The sequence below is a fragment of the Folsomia candida genome, unplaced genomic scaffold (assembly GCF_002217175.1).
Source record: "Folsomia candida strain VU population unplaced genomic scaffold, ASM221717v1 Fcan01_Sc019, whole genome shotgun sequence".
NCBI classification, from domain to species: domain Eukaryota; kingdom Metazoa; phylum Arthropoda; class Collembola; order Entomobryomorpha; family Isotomidae; genus Folsomia; species Folsomia candida.
Window position 1 is genome coordinate 154,940 of NW_019091211.1, and position 20,071 is coordinate 175,010.

Genomic DNA, 20,071 nt, shown 5'->3' on the forward strand with positions numbered 1-20,071 from the left:
AGATATGTATCATTTCCAAATATATCATTGCTCAATCACTGTCCGATAAAAAAATCCTCAGAGTACAAAAGGGAATAGGCAAATGCAACTCTTCACAGTCTGTTACTCGGTCAAATCCAACAAAAATTAACCATGAAGTTAATTATAGTCATTTTAGGAATTTTAAAACTTGTGGACCTTTCCACTGCACAGTCCGACGTCGTGGGTAAAATCACGATAGGTTTTCAAGGCTGGTTTGCTGCACGGGGTGATGGATCACCTATCGATGCTTACTGGCACTGGAGTCGGGATTGGGGTCAGCCCCCCTCCCTCACGAATCACGCCCTCGAGTCCTATCCGGACATGAGAGAATATACAGAATATTTCGCCACTGATTTCCCACCGCTTGGAAATGGGCAACCGGCTCGAATTTTCTCATCGTTTAATAACCAAACCCTCGACGTCCAGTTCCGATGGATGAGAGAGCACGACATTGACACCGTCGCCTTACAACGGTTTAACCCATTCGGTGGTGAAGGTAAACATATTTTTCCCCAGAAATAAATAGATAGCTAACTATTACCCACGACCATTTAAATCTCCACTATTAAATTACCACTTTTGTGGTACTCTTGTGCTGAACTTCGCGTATTCCCCTGGTCATTTTCTAGCTGTCACTTGTACAAATAGTTCTGTGAATGCGTTGAACTCAAATTTTTTGGCTTATGATTAAAGGTCCTACCCGTGACGCGATGGCAGAAAAGGTCAAAGTATTCTCAGAACTCCACGGACGCAAGTTTTACATTATGTACGACGTGAGTGACTGGCTTGCCGTGGAAGAGCAAATAAAGGAGGACTGGACTCAGAAAATGTCACAGTACATTTCATCCCCAGCCTACGCTATGCAAAATGGTATGCCCGTAGTTTGCATTTGGGGATTTGGGTTTAACGACGGTCAACGGCCCTTCACCCCTGAACAAGCGTTGAACGTCATTAATTGGTTCAAGGTGAGATTTGGTGCAAAATAATGACCATTCTGATGATTAATATGACCAATTATACGAATGTAAATTAATTGATAGGATCAAAATCTGTACGTGATCGGAGGGGTCCCCACACATTGGCGAAATGAGAACGAGGACTCGAGACCAGGTTTCATGGAAGTCTACACATCGTTCCACATGATTTCTCCCTGGATGGTGGGTCGCATTACAAATCTTCCTGACGTCGATCACTACTATGAAAATGTGCAGACGCCTGATCATGACCTTCTGCGTACTCTTGGAATCGACTACCAACCCTGCGTCATACCCGGCAATAATACGGCTCGTCACAGGTACAAATCTCGCTAAATTTGGTACCTAATTTTTTATTAAATCTCAAAAAATAATCGATAAAACTACTTGTAGGCAACACGGAGATTTCATGTGGAGACAATTCTACAACATGAAGAGGATCGGAGTGGAGGGGATTTACATTTCCATGTGGGACGAATACAACGAAGCGAACCAGATCGCCAAGACGGCAGAAGACGACAGTCAGATTCCAGTAGGGTCCCCGTTTTTGCCTTTGGATGAGGACGGAGTCCGTTGTACTTCAGATTATTATCTAAGGCTGACTCAAGACGGGGGAAGGATGTTGAAGAACGAGGCTCCACTCACGGAGGTCAGGCCAACCATCCCTTGGCCAGAATCATACAATACGAAATGATTCAATCAAAGTTGACATAAAATTGATCATTAAGTCGAGTGAATGCCCTTACACTTATTTTGCATGGTGTATTGATTAGTATCCTTAAAACAATTATTTGTAGAATAATGATTTTTTTAGTACCGAAGTAAGTAATATAATTGTGTCAAATACATAATTGTATCTATGTGGGTAGAATGTAGCACAATTTGTGTTCAAAAAATCTTAAATTTGACTACATTTGCCTTGTTTGCAGTGATTCCAGACTCAAGTTTTATTCATATTATGATTGTCATCGACAAAAAATTGTATGACTAGTCTAAAATTATAGACAATTTTAAAAATAAATAAATTATGAATTTAACTAATTTAATTTGTATCGTACATAAAGTCGAACTTACGAAATTCATATGACAATCTTGTCATCCTTATATATTAATAGCATGCAAATCACCATTCTACGGATCGCATTAAAACGACGATACGTATGAAACGTGTCTCCATACCTGGACCATCAAATGCAATTTCAATGACTCAATATCACTAACAGAGTAATTCAATTATCTGATAACAAATATCATTAATCGGTGTTCGCTGTTTCCTTCGTAAGGAATTGTACATTTGCATAATTTTTTTGTGTCTCTGCACGTGTGACACTTTTGGAAACCTCATTTCCTTTGATATCTACGTCAATCCAAAAGCGAACAGATACTTAAAAAATCAGTTAAATACATTACTTCAATTGTTGGTTTCCTCACTTGTTAATCTCAACTCAACCACTCCACACATTCGACTGACTTATCTGCCATAAATTGGCATCTGCATTACACCACCATTGTCCATTCTCATACCGCAAAATAATAATTCCTCAAAATTTCTCTCCTGCAGACCTTCACCATGCACCTCTCCATTTCCTTAATAGCCATCTTAATCGCCACAATCCTCAACTCTCATACGACACACGCACAACAACTCGTCGCAACTCAAAGTAGAGCAAGGTTTCCAAGGACGATAAGTGGAACCTCCGCCATATTACGTGACCCTGACACGGTCTACATCTTGGGCGGATATGGTGCCGATTATTACACAAATTCCAGCGACATTTTCAAGTTCGACATCACCTCCGACACTATCCAACTAGTGGCCACACTTCCGGTCAACATTCGCCTCGGATCCGCATCAATTGACGCATTCGGAAATATCTACTACATTGGGGGCGACGATCGTCAGTACAACTCACGCCATGAAATTTACAAATTCGACCCGTCCACAAACACGGTCGAGGAGGTGGCCTCGCTCCCATCCAGCAATCAGTACAGTGCTCTCGTGACTTCCCCTGAGGACCTGAACGTTGCCTTTATTCTCGGTGGTAAAAACGACAGACAAGGAATCGTCGCTTTTAATATGGTCACCTTGACAACGGAAAGAGTAGGCGACCTGGTCGTAAATCATTCTAGTCTCATCGCCGTATCTGACGGGTCTGGGTCGGCATTCATTTTTGGGAACAATGGATCCGCCACTAATCCGACTAATCCCGTTACAAAACTGGACTTGTCTTCATTTACTGAGACGTATGGACCACCAACTTTCCCCAAATTAGTTGGTGGGTGGGGTTCCGCCTCTGCGTGGGATGGGCGGTATGCCTACATTATCGGGAACTATGCTGACCAGGAGTTGGGCTTCTACACCGATTCAATCCTCCGATTCGACCCGGAAACGATGGAAACCGCGGTTCTGCGGGTGTCCAACTTCCCAGTGTCGGGGAGCAGACAATATTCCGGAGCGAGCGCCGTATTCGTGGAAAGTTTGAATAGGATATACATTTTTGCGGGGACGTGGTGCCCGATTGGGGGAAGTATTTGCGAGTCATTCGACAGAATTTGGTACATTGACCTTCCCGAACGTCCCACGGTGCCTACGACAGAAGAACCAACGAGCACTACGCCGAGCGAAGAACCTATTTTGTCTACTACGACGACACAGCTGCCCATTTCTACGACAATTAATCCCGATATTTTTACATGTACTGACAAACCTGATGGGATGTACCCGCATCCATACGACTGCGAAAAATTTATTAATTGCAATGCTGGAAATTTGACGGAGTTCAGGTGTCCAGCCCCGCTTATTTTTGATCCCGTAACGCGAAGATGTGAACTGCCAGAGTTGGTTGACTGTGAAATTTCCTGTCTTGGGAAACCCAACGAGATGTTTCCTCATCCTCATGACTGCGCCTTGTTCATCTACTGCCTCCAGGAACAGGTGAATGTATTCCGATGTCCTCCACCACTCCTCTTTGACGGTGTAAATAGACGATGCGATATTCCGGAAAATGTTGAATGTTTAGTAGTTTAGATAATACAAAGTTTACACAAATTATGTTACAATTTGCGTAATCATTGTCAAATTTTGTACATAAATGTGCGTATCTTTGCGAATAAATTTGTGCTGCCTTATCAAAACTTAAGAGAGTCCTGCGTTAAATATTCTATTTTCGTATTTATGCAGTTATATATCTATATACATAAGTATGTATGCACACAAATATCTGTAATCGTACATAAATATGCACAAACATATGTACCAGAGTATAAAGCCAGGTCGAACCGGAATAGGCTGGGTTCGACCTGGATGCCATAAGACTTTTCAGCATTGAGAACTGCATAATGGTAGTTGGAGGGGGCAAACACAGATCATGACGTTATTTATTTAAAATACAATTGTACCAAATTTTAAAATAAGTTGTAGTGTAATTGTAATTTGTGATGAGCATAATTACTAATATAATTGGTTAAGATAGTGTTGGTATTACAGTCACTCAAAACGACTTAATCAGTCCAAATACAACTGTGAAATTATTTTGAAGTTGACAAATTTTTTAAAGTGAAAAAACAATTTCTACCGCCTTTAATTAGCGAGATAATTACTTAAAGATAGTGCTGGTATTACAGTCACTCAAAACAGCTTAAACAATTCAAGATTGAAATTACGCAATCACTTTGACGTTAACACACTTTGTAAGGTATTGAACAGGAATTTTTCGCACCAATTACCGATAATTGGTAAAATATAGTGCTGGTACTACAGTCACAAACTACTACATTGAACAAAGTTTTGTACCAAAAATATGTGTGCGCTCCCTTCCATTCATTTTTAAATCTTAAAAGTTATCCGGCAACCTCAGATATCGAAATAGGAAAAGTTCGACCTGGCTTTATACTCTGATATGTACATATATGTGTACATGCATATAATATTTACATAAGCGTCTTATGTCCATGCATCTGAATTATTTCTCCTGGCTGTGTTGTGAACAGTTCACCTGCACATGTATGAAAGTAATAAAACTTACTTTTCTTTTGCACCATATCGAAAAATTTAGTTTAATTAAATTAAAATTAATTAGTTTAAACTAATTATATTAACAAGAAAGGTAAAAAAAGTTCATCAACTTAGCAAAACATCCGTCCTTCACAACCACATAAATAAATAGATAGTTGACCATATTGTATCACAGCTACGACATAAACCCTCATACTATATTTATCTAATGCAAGATATAAATAAAAATCTCCTCACCTAAAGTCTGATTTATTGACGTATGAGTCATTCCAAAGATCTGAAGTCTGCACCTATTGGATAAATAACTGGATATTCAAGTTTATATATAAATAGTAGATGACATCAAAAGATAACGAAGTTGCTTTAATTAACAAGATACAACTACAACAATTTATACAATTCCATGAGATAAAGTCTTTTTCGTAATCGGGATGTCTTGCTATCTAATTAACATTTACTTACTTTCACGTGCAATGTACCCTGCAATGAATTTTCTCACGTTTTGCTATATTACTCATGGCATCACAATAAAACAAAGAAAACCTGAACCTGCGTCCGTATTTAGCAATAATCCTGCACCAAACGAGTGCAAGGTTTGCATAGTTCCAGTCTTACATTATTTCACAGCATTTCTTGAAACTATTCATTACATATTTCAATAAATTGTACAAAACAATGATTTATTCACGTAAGGCTGGTTCTGTAATCATACTCATAATTTCAGTTTTTACCAAGTTTTCAGCGCAAATCTCTTTAAATGAATTTCTTACACTTACCGAGGAGCAGAAAATTAAACTGGATATTGTAAGTAGTCAGTTAAAAAATTACCTTTGATTTTTAACAATTATCGTTAACTTTGGTATTAAAGTTTAGAGAATTAATCATTTCCCGTCTGCCGGAAGATTATATGAAAGAAGATGTCTACATTATTCGCTGGCTGAGAGGTACACACGATTATTGGCACAATTACGGCTGAAATTAAAGTACATACTAAAGTACATAATTTTGCAAACTTTATCAATTTAGACAGTAATTTTGATATTCCTACGGCTGAAAAACGTCTAATGAATGTGAGATATTTTTATTTATTTTCGACTAATTTTTTCACTTACTTAACCCTTAACGCATCAGATGGTATCGTGGAGACAAGAGAACCAAATGGACACAATTTTACAAGAAGACTGGGCTAAGTCTGATTACGAATTTAAAATTTACATAGAAGGTTGTGATCGGGATAAGAAACCAGGTACATAAATGAATAAATAGTGTATTCTTATTCGTGTCAAAAATTATCTTACAAAATTTAAAAATTCGTCTCATTAGTCATATCAGTGTCGGTCGATTGGGACATACGCCGCATGGTCATAAGCGGCGAATCCAAAAAATTGATGCGATATATTGACCGAACGTTTGAAGAAGCAGAGCAGATGGCGAGGAGAATGATTGCTGATGGGCAAAATGTGACCCAACTGACCATGATGTTCGACCTGAGCAACTTTAACCTAATTGAGCAAGCCTGTGGACGATGTAAATGGACCACGTAATTGTTTTCCAATTGTTATAGCGTAAACATTACTACTTAATTTTTAATAGGTCTCCCCATCTACTTTCATCTTATCACGACGTATCAGGATCATTTTGCTGGTTTGCTCCATAAAATCATTATCATAAACGGTACGAATTTCATTGATTTTATGGTCAAATTCTGGAATATGGTTTGCATTTTGGGTATTTTATGTGTAGCACCTGAAGTATTCGTTCCATTGTACGACGCCTTGAAACCCGCCCTGTTCAAGAATACACGTGATCTAATTACCGTTTTGGGCCGGGACAAGGCACACTCGTTGCGTTTCCTTATGAAGGAAATGGACAAAGATCAGCTATCTCGAAAGTACTTGGGATCAAAGAAGGAATCCTTAGATTTTCAAGAGTTGCGGGACTCAGGAGAGGTTTATAGATGTACAAATGTGTAGAAATTTGAATTTGCTATAGTAAAGTAACTCATTAAGTACTATCGGATTGAATAAAGAGGTACCGAAATATGAGAAAGATTGTAAATAGATTATATAAATTGTAATTAATCGCTGGGAAATTTATCATGGAGTAAAACAAATAAATATACAAATACGAGTACTTCCGACTACCTAAAACAGCAGAAAATTAATAGTACTTGAAGTTTAATTTATGGGGATTTTTATTTAAAACAACTTGGGTTTACACCACGTTGCAACTTTGTAACATTGTTTGCTCAGGTATGCAAAAGTTACAGTTATCAAAGTACATAATTGTAATCTGAATAATGCATATATAGTTTGTATGCTTTGCAAATTTTACAAATTCCATGCAGTTACAAAAACTTTGTATAAATTTCCCAGAGTACCTCCGTAACACAACTAAAGTTTTATATCCGTGACCTACGACAATTGGTTTTGTAATCAAGGAGTTTTATAGATACTTATATATGTACCATATTATGAATAAAAGAAGCATGTAGTATATCTGTAAAAAGTGTTTATTATGGTCGAGAGTGCATAGTATTAAATCATGATCAGTTACACATTCCCACTTAACTTAATACCTTTTTAAGTACATAACTACATTATGTAGTCTACATATGTACATAATTTCATAGTTACGTATCGATGGGAATTCTGAGTGGATTAAAAAACAGCTCTTTCTCGAATAATTCATGAGCAGAGGTGTCTTGAAAATTAGACAATTTAAAAAGAAAGTTGAGATTACTACTCGATATGATCACACAAGTATCTGGGATCACAAAAATGTAAATTTTATCAAAATCCTAGTAACATTTGATTTTTTATGGATTTTGAAGTTACTAATTTTTGTGGGTTTTATCCCTTTGAGTGGGTGTGGCGGGCGTAAATGTGGCCATGGAGTAAAATCATTTCAGGGTTATGAATCACACAACACATCAGGTACCTATGGACTTTAGAAATTCCGGATATTTTAAACCACTTCTCATCACAGGATGATCATCCCGTGTTTCTGTTGCACTCATCGTGATACATAAATATGAGGATCACGCTTGCATAAAAAATACATCAGTCTCGCCTCAGAGTTTTATTTCACATAGACGAAAACCTATATTTCTACATATACCGTAAAACCTCTATTTATAGCCCTCTTCTAATTATAGCCGGTCTCCAAATATAGCCGGGTCTAGAGACCAAGATTTCAAAATTTTAGCCGGGTCTCTAATTATAGCCGGGTCCCCAATTATGGCCGGGTCTCTAATTATGGCCTGTCTTGTCCGCTGTGTCCCTGTTCATAGTCTATTAAAGAAAAATGTTGCACATTATGCCAATCAACGAATAAGTTGAACTACTATTTTTTTTCTATTAATTTCAGGTTAATAATGGATATAATTATGACATAAAATTTAAAAACCTGCTAAACTTCGTTTCAAGATGTAGATTAAAAGTGAATGGGTTACTTATGGCTTATCTTGCTAAATTAGAAAAGTCAAATTGAGTCAACATGAATTATATTTGGTTTTGTAACATCTAAAATTTTTGGAGCAACAACATTTGGCCGGGTCTCTAATTATAGCCGGTCTCTAATTTTAGCCGGGTCCGTGACCCTCAGTTTTGGATTTTAGCCCCGGCTATAAATAGAGGTTTTACGGTATATTTATTTATCATCTTTAATACTTTCTTAATTTGTATCCTTCCATACGACTTCCCCCAGTTTCTCTAAAATTTCATAGACGGTTTAACAATTTTACGTATTTGTATAGTCAATTCAACACAATTACAGATTGTTCTACGCATTTGGATGGACTTTGGATCTTTGGTGGTGTGGTGTGGTATGTGTCTGGGGTAAGAAAATGCCGACAAACTGATAAACTTGTCCAGCCTGTATGTACCTACATATGCATATTTACATTATATGAATGTAATAATGATTAATCCTCCCCTGATGTTTTTAGTCTTGCCAAATTGTCTCCCCATTTACATATTTACATCCTCTGCCAGATTACGAGTTCGTTATTATCTGTAGCACTATATGTACATATACATAAGTATCTCCAGTAGATCTACTGTTGCGTTTTTTAACATCCTTCGTGCAAGTTGGGTTAGGTTGTGCATATTGTGTATACATATTTATTATGTCGATCTTTCAGACAAAACCACAAAAAAACTAAACCTTCAGAAAAACAAGAGAGAAGTACATATTTATCTCTATATATTAATATACAAATAAAATGATTAGATCTGCTCACTCATCAGTAGCATTTAAGCAATCCTTCACTCCAGACAGATTCAGATCCTCAATTACCTAATAAAATAACGGGTCAATGGAAGGAAACCAATCTCCAAAAAAATTACGCGATAATTTTCACAACGCCGAGTTGGTATTAAAACTAGCAAAATTTGGCGACTTGATCGAAATTCAGGACAAATTGAGACGACCACACAACAACAATTGGGTTTTATTTGTGCGAGATGAGTTTGTCCTGCACTTAATTGAAGAAGATTTTTCAGACAAAGTAAAATTTTCCGTGGATAAATTCACCGATATTTTCAGCTTTTCGGAATCTCCATGTCGGGTCAACAACTTGGGAAAACTCGCCACTGTAAACAACGCCAAGTTAAGAAACATGAGTGATGAAATGATCCATGATTTAACGCAGGTTGAAAAATTTGACCTGCGATATCCAAAACATCCCAGCCAACGACGCCAAATGCTGATGAGTGTCGTCAAGTATGACAAACCGCTGTGGTCATCCGTCGATGAGGAGGATGCAGAACGACGCCAAAGTGTCGAAGACTACTTTTGTGACCTCAATCCCTGGGGTTATCAGCATTACGAGGAAGTCATAAAAATTGCTATGCCCGGTGACCTCATCGAGATCAAGAGAAGCTCAGGTTTCTACAGACATTGGACGGTTTACGTGGGTGACGGGGATTGCATACATGTCGGGGAGAGGACGATTTGGAATTATAAAATCGTGAGGGAAAGTTTGGCACAAATTTGCTCCTCGCAAAAATTTCAGAGTACTTGTCGCATAAATAATTTACAAGAGTGGGCTGAGCGCAAAGGGGTCAAGGCAAGAGAAGGGTGTGACGTGGTTGCAATCGCGGAATCATTTTTGGGACAAATGTTTGATTTCGAAATTTACAAAAATAACTGCGAGCATTTTGCAACATTGTGTAGATTTGGGGATCCAGTTAGTCGACAGGTATCAATAATTTGATAATGTTATTCGATTGTATGCATTTTACTGAAATCTTACTTCTTACATATTTCAGGTTGATCGAAAAACTGAGCTGTTCGATGTTATTGTATTTGATCTCATAGAACTCCATAACGCAAAACCTGCAATTACTAAGACTGAAATCGTACAATTTTCCGAGGAACCAGTGGACAAACGCAGGAGACTTAATTAAAACTATCTCAATAATAGTATTCTTTCTCACTAAAATTCTGGTATTTCAACCAATTCTGATATTAAAATATTTCAACATGACCGTAAAAATTACTAATAAAATTACTTTTGGAGCCGCTAAGAAATTGTTAAACAAATTGTCACTATGTTTTTTTAAATGGTAAATTTATACCGGTATCAAATGACATTTTGTTCAAAATATAATGTTTTCTATCACAGCAACTTAAAAACCCCAATGTTCATTTAGACAAGTCAGGTCATTTTCCGGTTTATTTTTATCAGAGATACTTCTTTGCGGTCCTTAATTAGTTGATACCACATTTACTTTACATGTATTTGTGAAATGTTTGGAAACTAGACAATTTCTTGTTGAAATACACAATAGTAAAAGTTTAGACCTGTAAAGATATGTAAAGGAGGCGAAATTCCACTTATACATGCATACCTACATACATACGTATGCATAGACCGTAATAAAAGTAGGCAGTGATTATTACGTCTTGTTTTGTTAAATGATAATTTATTTGATATACTTGCAAATCAATATGACTCATACTCATTACTTATCTATCGTAAATTTCTGCTAATGATTACACTTCAGTGACCTTTGGATAGGCATGTATGTACATTTACTAATTAAAATTTACAAAATATGCCTAATCAACAGTTGTCTCAAAAACAGTGATATTAATCGCGTAACGTATTTATATGCAACCCAGGCAAAAAATACGTCATATTACCAGATGGGTTTTCCAATAAATTTTTTTAGTGTTAACCAATTACTAAAAATTGGCATGTCGATAGTTACATTTCTTATCACTGTTCAGACCTCATGCTGGGAATGTTCTCTAAAAGCTTAAACAATAAATTTAGTATGACGAGCACTTATTTACTACTCGGTTTTGTCTTAATTGTCATTCTGAATTGCATCAATTGCCTTCCAAGACGCGAAGAGGACTTCAACGGTAACGGTCAGTCACAACGAGTTCTCTCTGAAACTGTACGTGCGGTTGCTGAAGTTGTGGAGGATGCGGGGGGTAAGTGCAGTATAAAATAGCTTAATTGCTTAAATCAAATTATAAGGTGTGTATTTATTTAAGATGTTAAATAAATATTTTTTGAAGGCGAAAGCTTGGATGAACTGTATTTCACTCTTGGAAAGTTAATGGAGGACCTGGGCTTTGTTGCGTGGGGTGGGTATCATTGAACACTGGGGTATTAGCTATTAACCATTAAATACAGAGGGGTGGGACAGAAGAAGGAGCCACTTTGCCTAAATTTATTGCGGCCTTATTATTCGTTTGTGAAGTTTGGTAATTGGTTCAGTGTGAAGCCCTTTAGTTTATCTAACGAGCCTCAGTCGCTTTTTCCAACCAGTCATGACCTTTGACACCATTTTCAGAGTGATTCTGCACCACTCGTCCTGAACACTTTTCCAAAGTGCATCAAAACGTGCGCGTTTTCCTTTCAAGAAGGCTCCGTTTTAAGTACCCGAATCCAAAAAAAAACATCGGATTGATATCAGAGGAACTAACGAGAGTTTATATAGTAGGAATAATTGTTATACCCAAACTTTTTTAAAAATCGTTCGCGTAGGCTGCTATTTTGTGAGAAATAAGTTGGGTTGAGAGCATGATCTCGGGATTTCCTACGAGTCACTTGCTGTAGGTCATTGTGACTGACTCTAGAAATGTTCTCCTACTAACGTTTAACATTTTCGCCATGCAACTTTTAGTTGGTGGATTTACCGTTTTGGCGAAAAATTGATTTTCCGGATAAACTTTTTGGTTCAAGCGGATCTTGGGTATCCTTTCCGTGGGGGTGGAGCTCTAACCGCTTTTTCCCTTCGCTTGATTCCAACGTTTTTAAGTACATTAGAAACGTACTTTCGATCGACGATAAATCCATTTGCAGCAAATTTTCTAACAATCGCTCTCTGGCTCAATATGTCGTTGGAAAACACTTTTATGCGTGCCTCGCACTCTGGGGGGTGCTGTAGGGGCATTTTTAACCGTAGGGAAAATCTGAATAGTGCTAAATTTTCGTTAACTATCTGGGTATGACATATGCAAATTTTGAAAATGCCGCGACTGTGCATCACACGCCACCCCTAAAATTCTAGTGGCTCCTTCTTCTGTCCCACCCCTGTATATAGGTGGATTTAAGTTATTTGTTAACTATAATCTTAAGCTTTGGATAAGTAAAATAAAATGTAAATGGGTTCACCTCAGGTTGAGTCAAATTTAAGCGTATACGTATTTATATACATCTCCCCGTTGTTATAATTTTCTTAAAAAGTTAACAATAACGTGAATGTATAATCAGCCACTAATTTGCACACAATCAACGCCGTATTTTTCTCCATAACGGTAAACTTGCCAATACTAACTTTTAGCTTGGGCAAAGAAGCAAACACTTTCATCCCGAATTTTGTCGGCTTGTCAATCATTAAAACGTGCCAAAATTCTTTTGACATCTCCGTCGGGCGTGAAGCCTTGTGCAGGACAACACTTATTAAACCCGCCATCTCCAATATGACGCTACCCATCACTACACTACTCGCCAATTGTAACCTCCCCCATGACCGAAGTACTCCATAATTTCCCACAATTTGCGTCAAGCAAGAAAAAAGGAGTCCGAGTGGGGCAATTATCTGACAGAAATTAGCATCCAGATAATTCCAGTAGATTACAACCCTACGATAAATCTTCACCTTTGTCTGCCGGATTTGAAGGCGTTTCGTCCACCCACGAAATTTCAGACAACGCGGAAGTGTGCCAATCTTTACGTTGAGGATACTGAATAAATATTCTATCCTGGAAATTATTGTGCACCCGAATAATACGAGAAATATGCAGCGTATGCAAGTACTTATGTACATATATTAAATTTTAAGTCAAGTTATGATCCAAATTAGCCTTATGCATATCGTCAACTTAACCCTTGCCATACCATATTCATATAGGTACTATATTCATACTTATACAGCAGCATATTTACATACGTATGAATATGCTTGATATTTTGTAGCATTTGTTTTCGTTGAAATGAAAATAATTTATTCATAAAGTTGAGGAAATTGACATTCTTATTGAACCTTTGAGGAATATAAATATTTAAAACATGTATTATCCTGGATTAAGATTGCATCTAGTAGTTTGCTCAGGAAGTTTTCATCGCTTTACGGAATCAATCTGAAGTAATGAAAAATTTAACGATGAATTCTCTGCAATGCAATTTTCCAATAATTTGTCCCTACACTTAGTTAGGCATGTGTGTATTAATATGCATATCTCGGTCTACAAATAAGTACCTGGATTAATATACATAAATATATTTTTTATGACAAATATACATACAAGTATAGTACACAATACATCAGAGTCAACTATTTAACTTGTTTTTAGCACACATTGTTGAGATCCGACCAATCTACCCGATTTAGCTTTCACTCTCAAAAGAAACAGGATTTCGAAGCACAGTGAAAAGAACGTAGGAGATGTAAAGTTATAAAAATCTATTTCTCTGATTCCAAATAGCTTGAAATCCGCAAATAAACTGACGATAACCCTTTGGCTTTACTCTCAAATCAATTTATTTCAACGAGAAATCAACTATATGGACTAAACAATTATTAATCAAATATTTTTAATTAAGTTTTTGCGGAAGAGGAATCTTAGCTCTCCTTAACTTCTACACACCGACCACTAAAAAATACTTCCCACTTCTCTCAACAGAACCCACGCGTCCCTTTTTCCTCACTATCCCACTTACACTCTTATTTCCGCATCCCTCACCCGCTCGATATTGAACATACCATTTTTCATGGGCATCTTATGTTCCATGAAAATGCTATTCTATAATGGCATATTATTAATTTTATAATTAAAATTACAGCATACTAATAACTCTACATATCATTTGACAACTCCTAACTGCTATTAAATTCAAAATGTATCGAGAAAATTACTCAACGAGTAATTTGATAACTCCCACACATGCCAATTCCGTTTTCATACTGATCATAAATTAATGAGTAAAAATTTAACAATATTATTATGCTATGCTTTTAACATTCCTCCCACCATCTTTTGAGAGCAGAACTCAAAAGATCAACCACATACAAGTCTAAGAATCTGTAACTAATTATCATATAACCAAGAACAAGAAATTGTACACTGCACATTCACTTTGAAGCACTAAATCTGGACGGCTCGTTCAGTAGTCGTCCAAAGCGCGACGTCTTAATCGGCACGTTAACTTTCACCGACTTCTTGAAAGCTCCGGCTTGCTCGTTCTTCTGAATCTTCGTAACAGGCGTAATTTTCTCTACTTCTTGAGTCACCACTGGAACTTCGATTGGATTGGAGATTTCCAATGGGAATAATCGCTGCAGTGGTCGGATAAGATGTCCATGCATGGTCTTCACTTTGGCCACCCGACTTTCTCCATCACGCCCCACCATCAGCTCGATGACTCGTCCCATATCCCACATGAGTCTTTTCTTGTTGTCGTCGCCTATGAGGACCAAGTCACCAACTTGGAATGGATGGACTTTCTCCTGTTTTCCTCGCTGTACCAATTGACTGAGGTATTCTTTTCGAAAACGGACACGAAACTCTTCCCTCAGACTCTTCTTTGCTTTATTGTCTTCGCTAGGTTGATGACCGCTCAACTCTTCAACTTCTGGGCACTCTACGTCTTGAATCTCTCGTAGAAACATAGAAGGGGTGAGAGGAATCAGGTCTTCTTGATCCTCAGTTACATAGGTAAGTGGCCGGTCGTTAATCACGGCTTCGATTTGACACAGGGAAGTGTGAAGTTGATCCTGAGTTAACTTGCGATTTTGAGAACTCTTTTCAACAAGTCTTTGATGCTCCCAATCAGCCGCTCCCACCAGCCACCCCACCAAGCTGCACTAGGGGGATTGAATTGCCACTGGATTCTGTGCACTTGAGTCTGATTTTCAATCTTCTCCCAGTTTAAACTCCTGAACAAATTGTCGGCGCCCACAAAGTTGGTGCCGTTGTCACTGTAAATCTTTGTTGGTCGCCCCCGTCTGCTGATGAATCGCCACAATGCCATCAGGAAGTCTTCGGTGCTAAGCGAAGTGACGAGTTCCAAATGTACACATCGATAGACAGCACATGTGAACAATACCATCCAGCATTTGGTCTGGTTTCTCAAAATTATAGGTCCAGCCAGATCCACTCCCGTAATTTGAAACGCTTGAGCTGTCTTGACACGGTCTTCTGGCAAAGATGCGGGAGGTACACAGGGTTTCTTGGTTGTGAAACGACGACAGGTTACACATGCTGACACCACCTTTTTGATGGCACGTCTTCCCTGTAAAATCCAGCACTTTTCCCTTATTCTTCCCATCAAAAATTGCACCCCTGCATGTTGATTCAGGATGTGCTCTTCTCTAATTAGTTGCTCCACCAATGGATGTGAACTCGGCAATAACACCGGATATCTGAAGCCAACTGAATCCTGACGGTTTTGCAACTTGGTTTTCACACAAATCAGTCCATCTTTAATTTCAACACGTAGTCCGCCAATCATACTGTCTCTCGCTTGCAAGGTTTCCGATTGCACAAATCTAAACATGGTCTTTTCAGCCTGGATCAGCTCCCACCGTTTGAGCACTCCAGTTTCGCTATTCTGTTTGGCAAAGAGCTTGACAATTCTCGTCCACAAGTCGCACATTCATGTAATAAGACGAGTATCTTCTCAAATACCACGGAGCCTCTTGAGATGTCGAGACGAGTTTGACTGTTGTCATATTTTTCTTCTTTTCTTTTAATACTTCATCTTCATTCACCTCTGCTTGTCCTGATGGCCAGGTTTCAGATGATCCTCGTAACCAAGTTGGTCCCTCCCACCATCGAGACTTGAGAAGTTGGGCAGGGTTGCAGCCCCTGGAAGGGAGATCTGCAGGATTCATAACGCCTGGGACGTGTCTACAATTTTCCACTTTGGTTAGCGAACAGATCTCCTTTACCCTGTTGCCTACAAAGGTTCCCCACTCATTATTCCTTTGAATCCAAGATAAGGCTGTCATAGAATCCGTCCAAAAGTATGTCTCTACTCCATCCATGGATAAGGCTTCCACCACCGAACTGTGGAGTCTGGCCGCTATTGTGCATCCCAACAGTTCCAATCGCGGAATGGTCATCTTTTTAAGCGGAGCAACTCTCGCCTTGGCTTGGAGGAGTTGTACGGTAACCCCTTTCTGATCTTCAACTCTCACGAAGACTGCAGCAGCATAGGCAGCCCCACTGGCGTCTGAGAACACATGAAACTGTACTGATTTAACCAGTTCTGAACGAAATGCCCATCTTGGTATCTTGACCTCAGCTAGCATTGACGTCTGCCTCCACCATTCTCCAAATTCACTCTTTATGTCCAAAGTGTCGTCCAAATCTTCATCCCAGGTTTTCTTGCTTTCCCAAGTCTTCTGTAGCATCAACTTTGGCACTAGCGTAGCCGGACTCAAATATCCCATCGGGTCAAATATTTGTTGTACCAAGGACAGAATGACTCGCTTGGTCAATTTTCCTTGAAGTTGAAGTTCTACTTTTGGGATGTCAACAAAGAGTTCGTCTTGAACTTTATCCCACTTTAATCCGAGAACACGGGTTAATTGCTGCTTTGCATCCGGAACATCTACTGCCGTTCTTTCCCACTGGCGGAGCTCCATTTTTGCATCAGCCATTATTGATGTTGCATGAGTCCTGAATTCTTCATATTCTTCAATCGAATCCAGCGACGTCACACAATTATCCACATAAAGAGATTTCAAAAGAACTGTTGCTATTGGCCGTAACTCTTCTTTTACTGACTCAAGATGAAGTTCAATTACAGCTCCAAGTAGGAAGGGGCTGCAATTTGCACCAAACATCACTCTCCGCATGGCGGAAAAGTTTGATCACATCTTCTTTCCACCACAGGAATCTCAAGAAGTCCCGATCGGCTTCTGCCACTTCAATCATCTGGAACGCCTTCCTGACATCGGATATCACGCCCAGTTTTCTTTCTCGGAACCGTAGTAGTAACGATGGAATCAGCTCCAATAAATTGGGGCCTTTCTCCAGACAGTCATTGAGAGAGGGATTTCTTCCAACCTTGCAAGAAGCGTCAAAAACCGGTCGCACTGGGGTTGTAAGGCTCTCTTCTTTGATTACTGCTCGGTGTGGAAGATAGTGACACAAGGTTGAATTGTCTTCTTCAGATACCGCCTCAATGATCCCCTCCTTTTCCCAATCGACAAAGATCTGATCATAAAATTTGTAGTTTCCATTGGCTTTTAATTTTGCTGTTGTTCCGATTAGTCTCTTCTCCGCAACCAGCTTGTTGTCGGGAATTTTCTGAGCTCCATCTATCCATGGTAATGTGACAGTATATCTCCCTTCTTTATTTCTGGAAACAGTACTCAAGAAATGTCGTTTCGTTTCTTCTTCATTCTCTCGCTTCGACTTATGCTCTTCCGGATCTTTAATTCCGATCGAGTCCAGATTCCACAAGCACTGAACGGATGCTTCGCCGTGGAACAAAGAAATACACGACATAGCCACGGTGTCATTTGTGTTGATATTGGGAACAGGTCCACTAAGAGTCCATCCGAATATGGTCTCGACTGCGATTAACCCACATCTCAACTTCACTTGCTTCCCGGTAACGAGCTGTCCCCAGTAGTCAATGAGAACCTCGATCTCCGGGTTATCAACATAAGAATCTTGGTAGTCACTCAACCAGATATTCTTTTTACGCAAGGCTTGAATCCATGGTCCCGCTGGTACTCTTGGAATACTTCCGCAAATCTTTGCAGCTTCCCGAAGTACAAGAGTCTTCTTAACATGGCCATCCAAGGACTTCAGGTCAACAGCATATTTATTGATCTTCTTCACATCGGTCACTCCTCCGCCAAACAACACATTTCTCCCCCATTCATGTCCAATACACTTGCTTCCAATCAGGCTGATGGTTGCAGCTCCACAATTGCTGAGTTGGCTCCCTTCATCATAGATAAGTCGAACACTGGTGACGGCTTTGGGGCCACATGCTTTCACAACAAGAGTCTTTAACAACACATCCCCTCGGCAGGCCACGTTGAAATTGGCAGCGGAGGTTCTAGTGGCACTTGACGATGCCTCAAGCTCACTTGATTTATCCACGACTGACCGGAGCGGACACATCGCCTTGCAATGTTTGACTTCGCAAGCAACACAGTTCCATTGGCATGTGCAATCACGAGCGAAATGTCCTGGCTTGAGACACACCAAGCACAATTTATTCTTCTTGACCACTTCTTTCTTCTCATTTAGCGTCATATTCCCGGCCTTATGACACACGCTACTTTGATGGCCAGATTTCTTACAAAATACACATTGTGACGTTGAGTGACCACTGAATAGCCCCGCACCAGTAGGATAATCTGATTCATATTCTGGTTTGGGAAATCTAGAAAATGTCTTCTTCTGCTTGACAGCTTCCTTTTTCTTTTCATCTGTTTCAAATCCACTCTTGGCCAAAGATCGCTGCCCCTCGTTTTCAACTTCTTTCTTGAGAAACTTAAGGAGGAAGTCCAATTCACTTTGGGGTGGATTTGACTGGGATCCGTCATGTCCGTAGAACAAACTTCTTTGCCACGCCACAAGGAGGTCCTCGGGAAGGCTTGACTCCACCATAGGATATAAAAAGTCTGCCATTTGTTCGTGGGACACATTGAGGGACTCCAAAGCCTTAAGATGAGATTCCAGTTTGTCATACATTTTGCACAACTGGAAGTCTTCTTTGCTCTTTGCGTTTTGAATCACCATCTTCAATAATTCTCGAACGTACAATTGTTTCAATAACTTTGGTTGTCCAAATCGCTCTTGAAGTGCCGCTATCGCCTTCGGATAATTTTCTTCAGTGTGTGGATAAACGTCCACCACATCTCTTGCTCTGGATCCGATGACCATTCCCTGCACCAAATAGTCGAACTTATCACTATCAGCCAGTGTGTCATCTTCGTGGATCTTCTTAAACTGCGACCACCAACTCAACCAGTCCTTCATATCACCGTTGAATTTGCGTAATTGGATCTTCGGCAGTTTAAAGTTTCTTCGTTTTGACTCTCCGTTGAGCGATGTGCCCACCGAGTCGTACCACGCAGCACTATTCGTTGGACTTTGAGAACCTCCAGGCAGCTGGAAGGATGGCACAAACATTTCTTCAGCCTTCACCTTCGTGTTCCTTATCTTGTCCTCATATTCTTCAATGCTGAGACTTTCTTCTTCGTATTCTTTTTCGGAACAACCGTCGGCTCGCATTGAACTCAAAATCTTGATATCTACTTCGTTGATCCTTGTCAGCAACACCTCCAACTTCTCTAATTGACATCGAAGGGTGTGACGATCCGGAGTTTCTTTCGTCAGCTCTGACTCTATCAGGTTGATGGTTCGAGTCACCGACGACCGGATGGGTTTCCTCTCAAACTTGAGCTGCTCCATGGCCAAACCTCAAGAATAGTAAATCCAAAAGACAAAATATATTAGAAGCAATTCGCGTGAATGAACCAAATTGGTCAACAAGACCTCAATCACTCCCGAATGCACGGGATAGGGCCCACAAAGTGGCAATACAGGTAAATTTCCACAAGAATTA

General features: G+C 39.3%; 4 protein-coding genes across 5 annotated transcripts; 3 read left to right on the forward strand and 1 right to left on the reverse strand.

The window, feature by feature from the left end:
- Positions 1-74: 74 nt before the first annotated feature.
- On the forward strand, positions 75-2,041 carry LOC110857535. Its single transcript, XM_022106125.2, has 4 exons — positions 75-517; positions 715-986; positions 1,062-1,315; positions 1,389-2,041. Exons 1-4 carry the CDS (start codon positions 133-135, stop codon positions 1,687-1,689), a joined length of 1,212 nt encoding a protein of 403 aa, XP_021961817.1. The 5' UTR covers positions 75-132; the 3' UTR covers positions 1,690-2,041.
- Positions 2,042-5,532: 3,491 nt separating this feature from the next.
- LOC110857638 (SEC14-like protein 4) lies at positions 5,533-7,523 on the forward strand. Its single transcript, XM_022106239.2, has 7 exons — positions 5,533-5,814; positions 5,879-5,954; positions 6,037-6,080; positions 6,142-6,256; positions 6,334-6,537; positions 6,604-6,684; positions 6,754-7,523. The coding sequence occupies exons 1-7, from the start codon at positions 5,686-5,688 to the stop codon at positions 6,981-6,983; spliced, it is 879 nt and encodes a 292-aa protein (XP_021961931.1). The 5' UTR covers positions 5,533-5,685; the 3' UTR covers positions 6,984-7,523.
- A 1,373-nt stretch (positions 7,524-8,896) lies between these two features.
- Positions 8,897-11,304, forward strand: LOC110857582. 2 transcript variants are annotated; one of them, XM_022106176.2, is made up of 3 exons: positions 8,897-9,607; positions 9,665-10,213; positions 10,284-11,304. In XM_022106176.2, exons 1-3 carry the CDS (start codon positions 9,329-9,331, stop codon positions 10,419-10,421), a joined length of 966 nt encoding a protein of 321 aa, XP_021961868.1. In that variant the 5' UTR covers positions 8,897-9,328; the 3' UTR covers positions 10,422-11,304. The 2 variants fall into 2 exon arrangements, with proteins under 2 accessions (XP_021961868.1, XP_021961867.1); XM_022106175.2 differs by having other exon boundaries at positions 8,950-10,213.
- Positions 11,305-14,606: 3,302 nt separating this feature from the next.
- LOC110857804 lies at positions 14,607-19,917 on the reverse strand. The gene is made up of 3 exons (XM_022106415.1): positions 17,369-19,917; positions 16,128-17,304; positions 14,607-15,338 (listed from the first exon to the last, which is right to left on the reverse strand). The coding sequence occupies exons 1-3, from the start codon at positions 19,915-19,917 to the stop codon at positions 14,607-14,609; spliced, it is 4,458 nt and encodes a 1,485-aa protein (XP_021962107.1).
- Between the last annotated feature and the right edge of the window lie 154 nt (positions 19,918-20,071).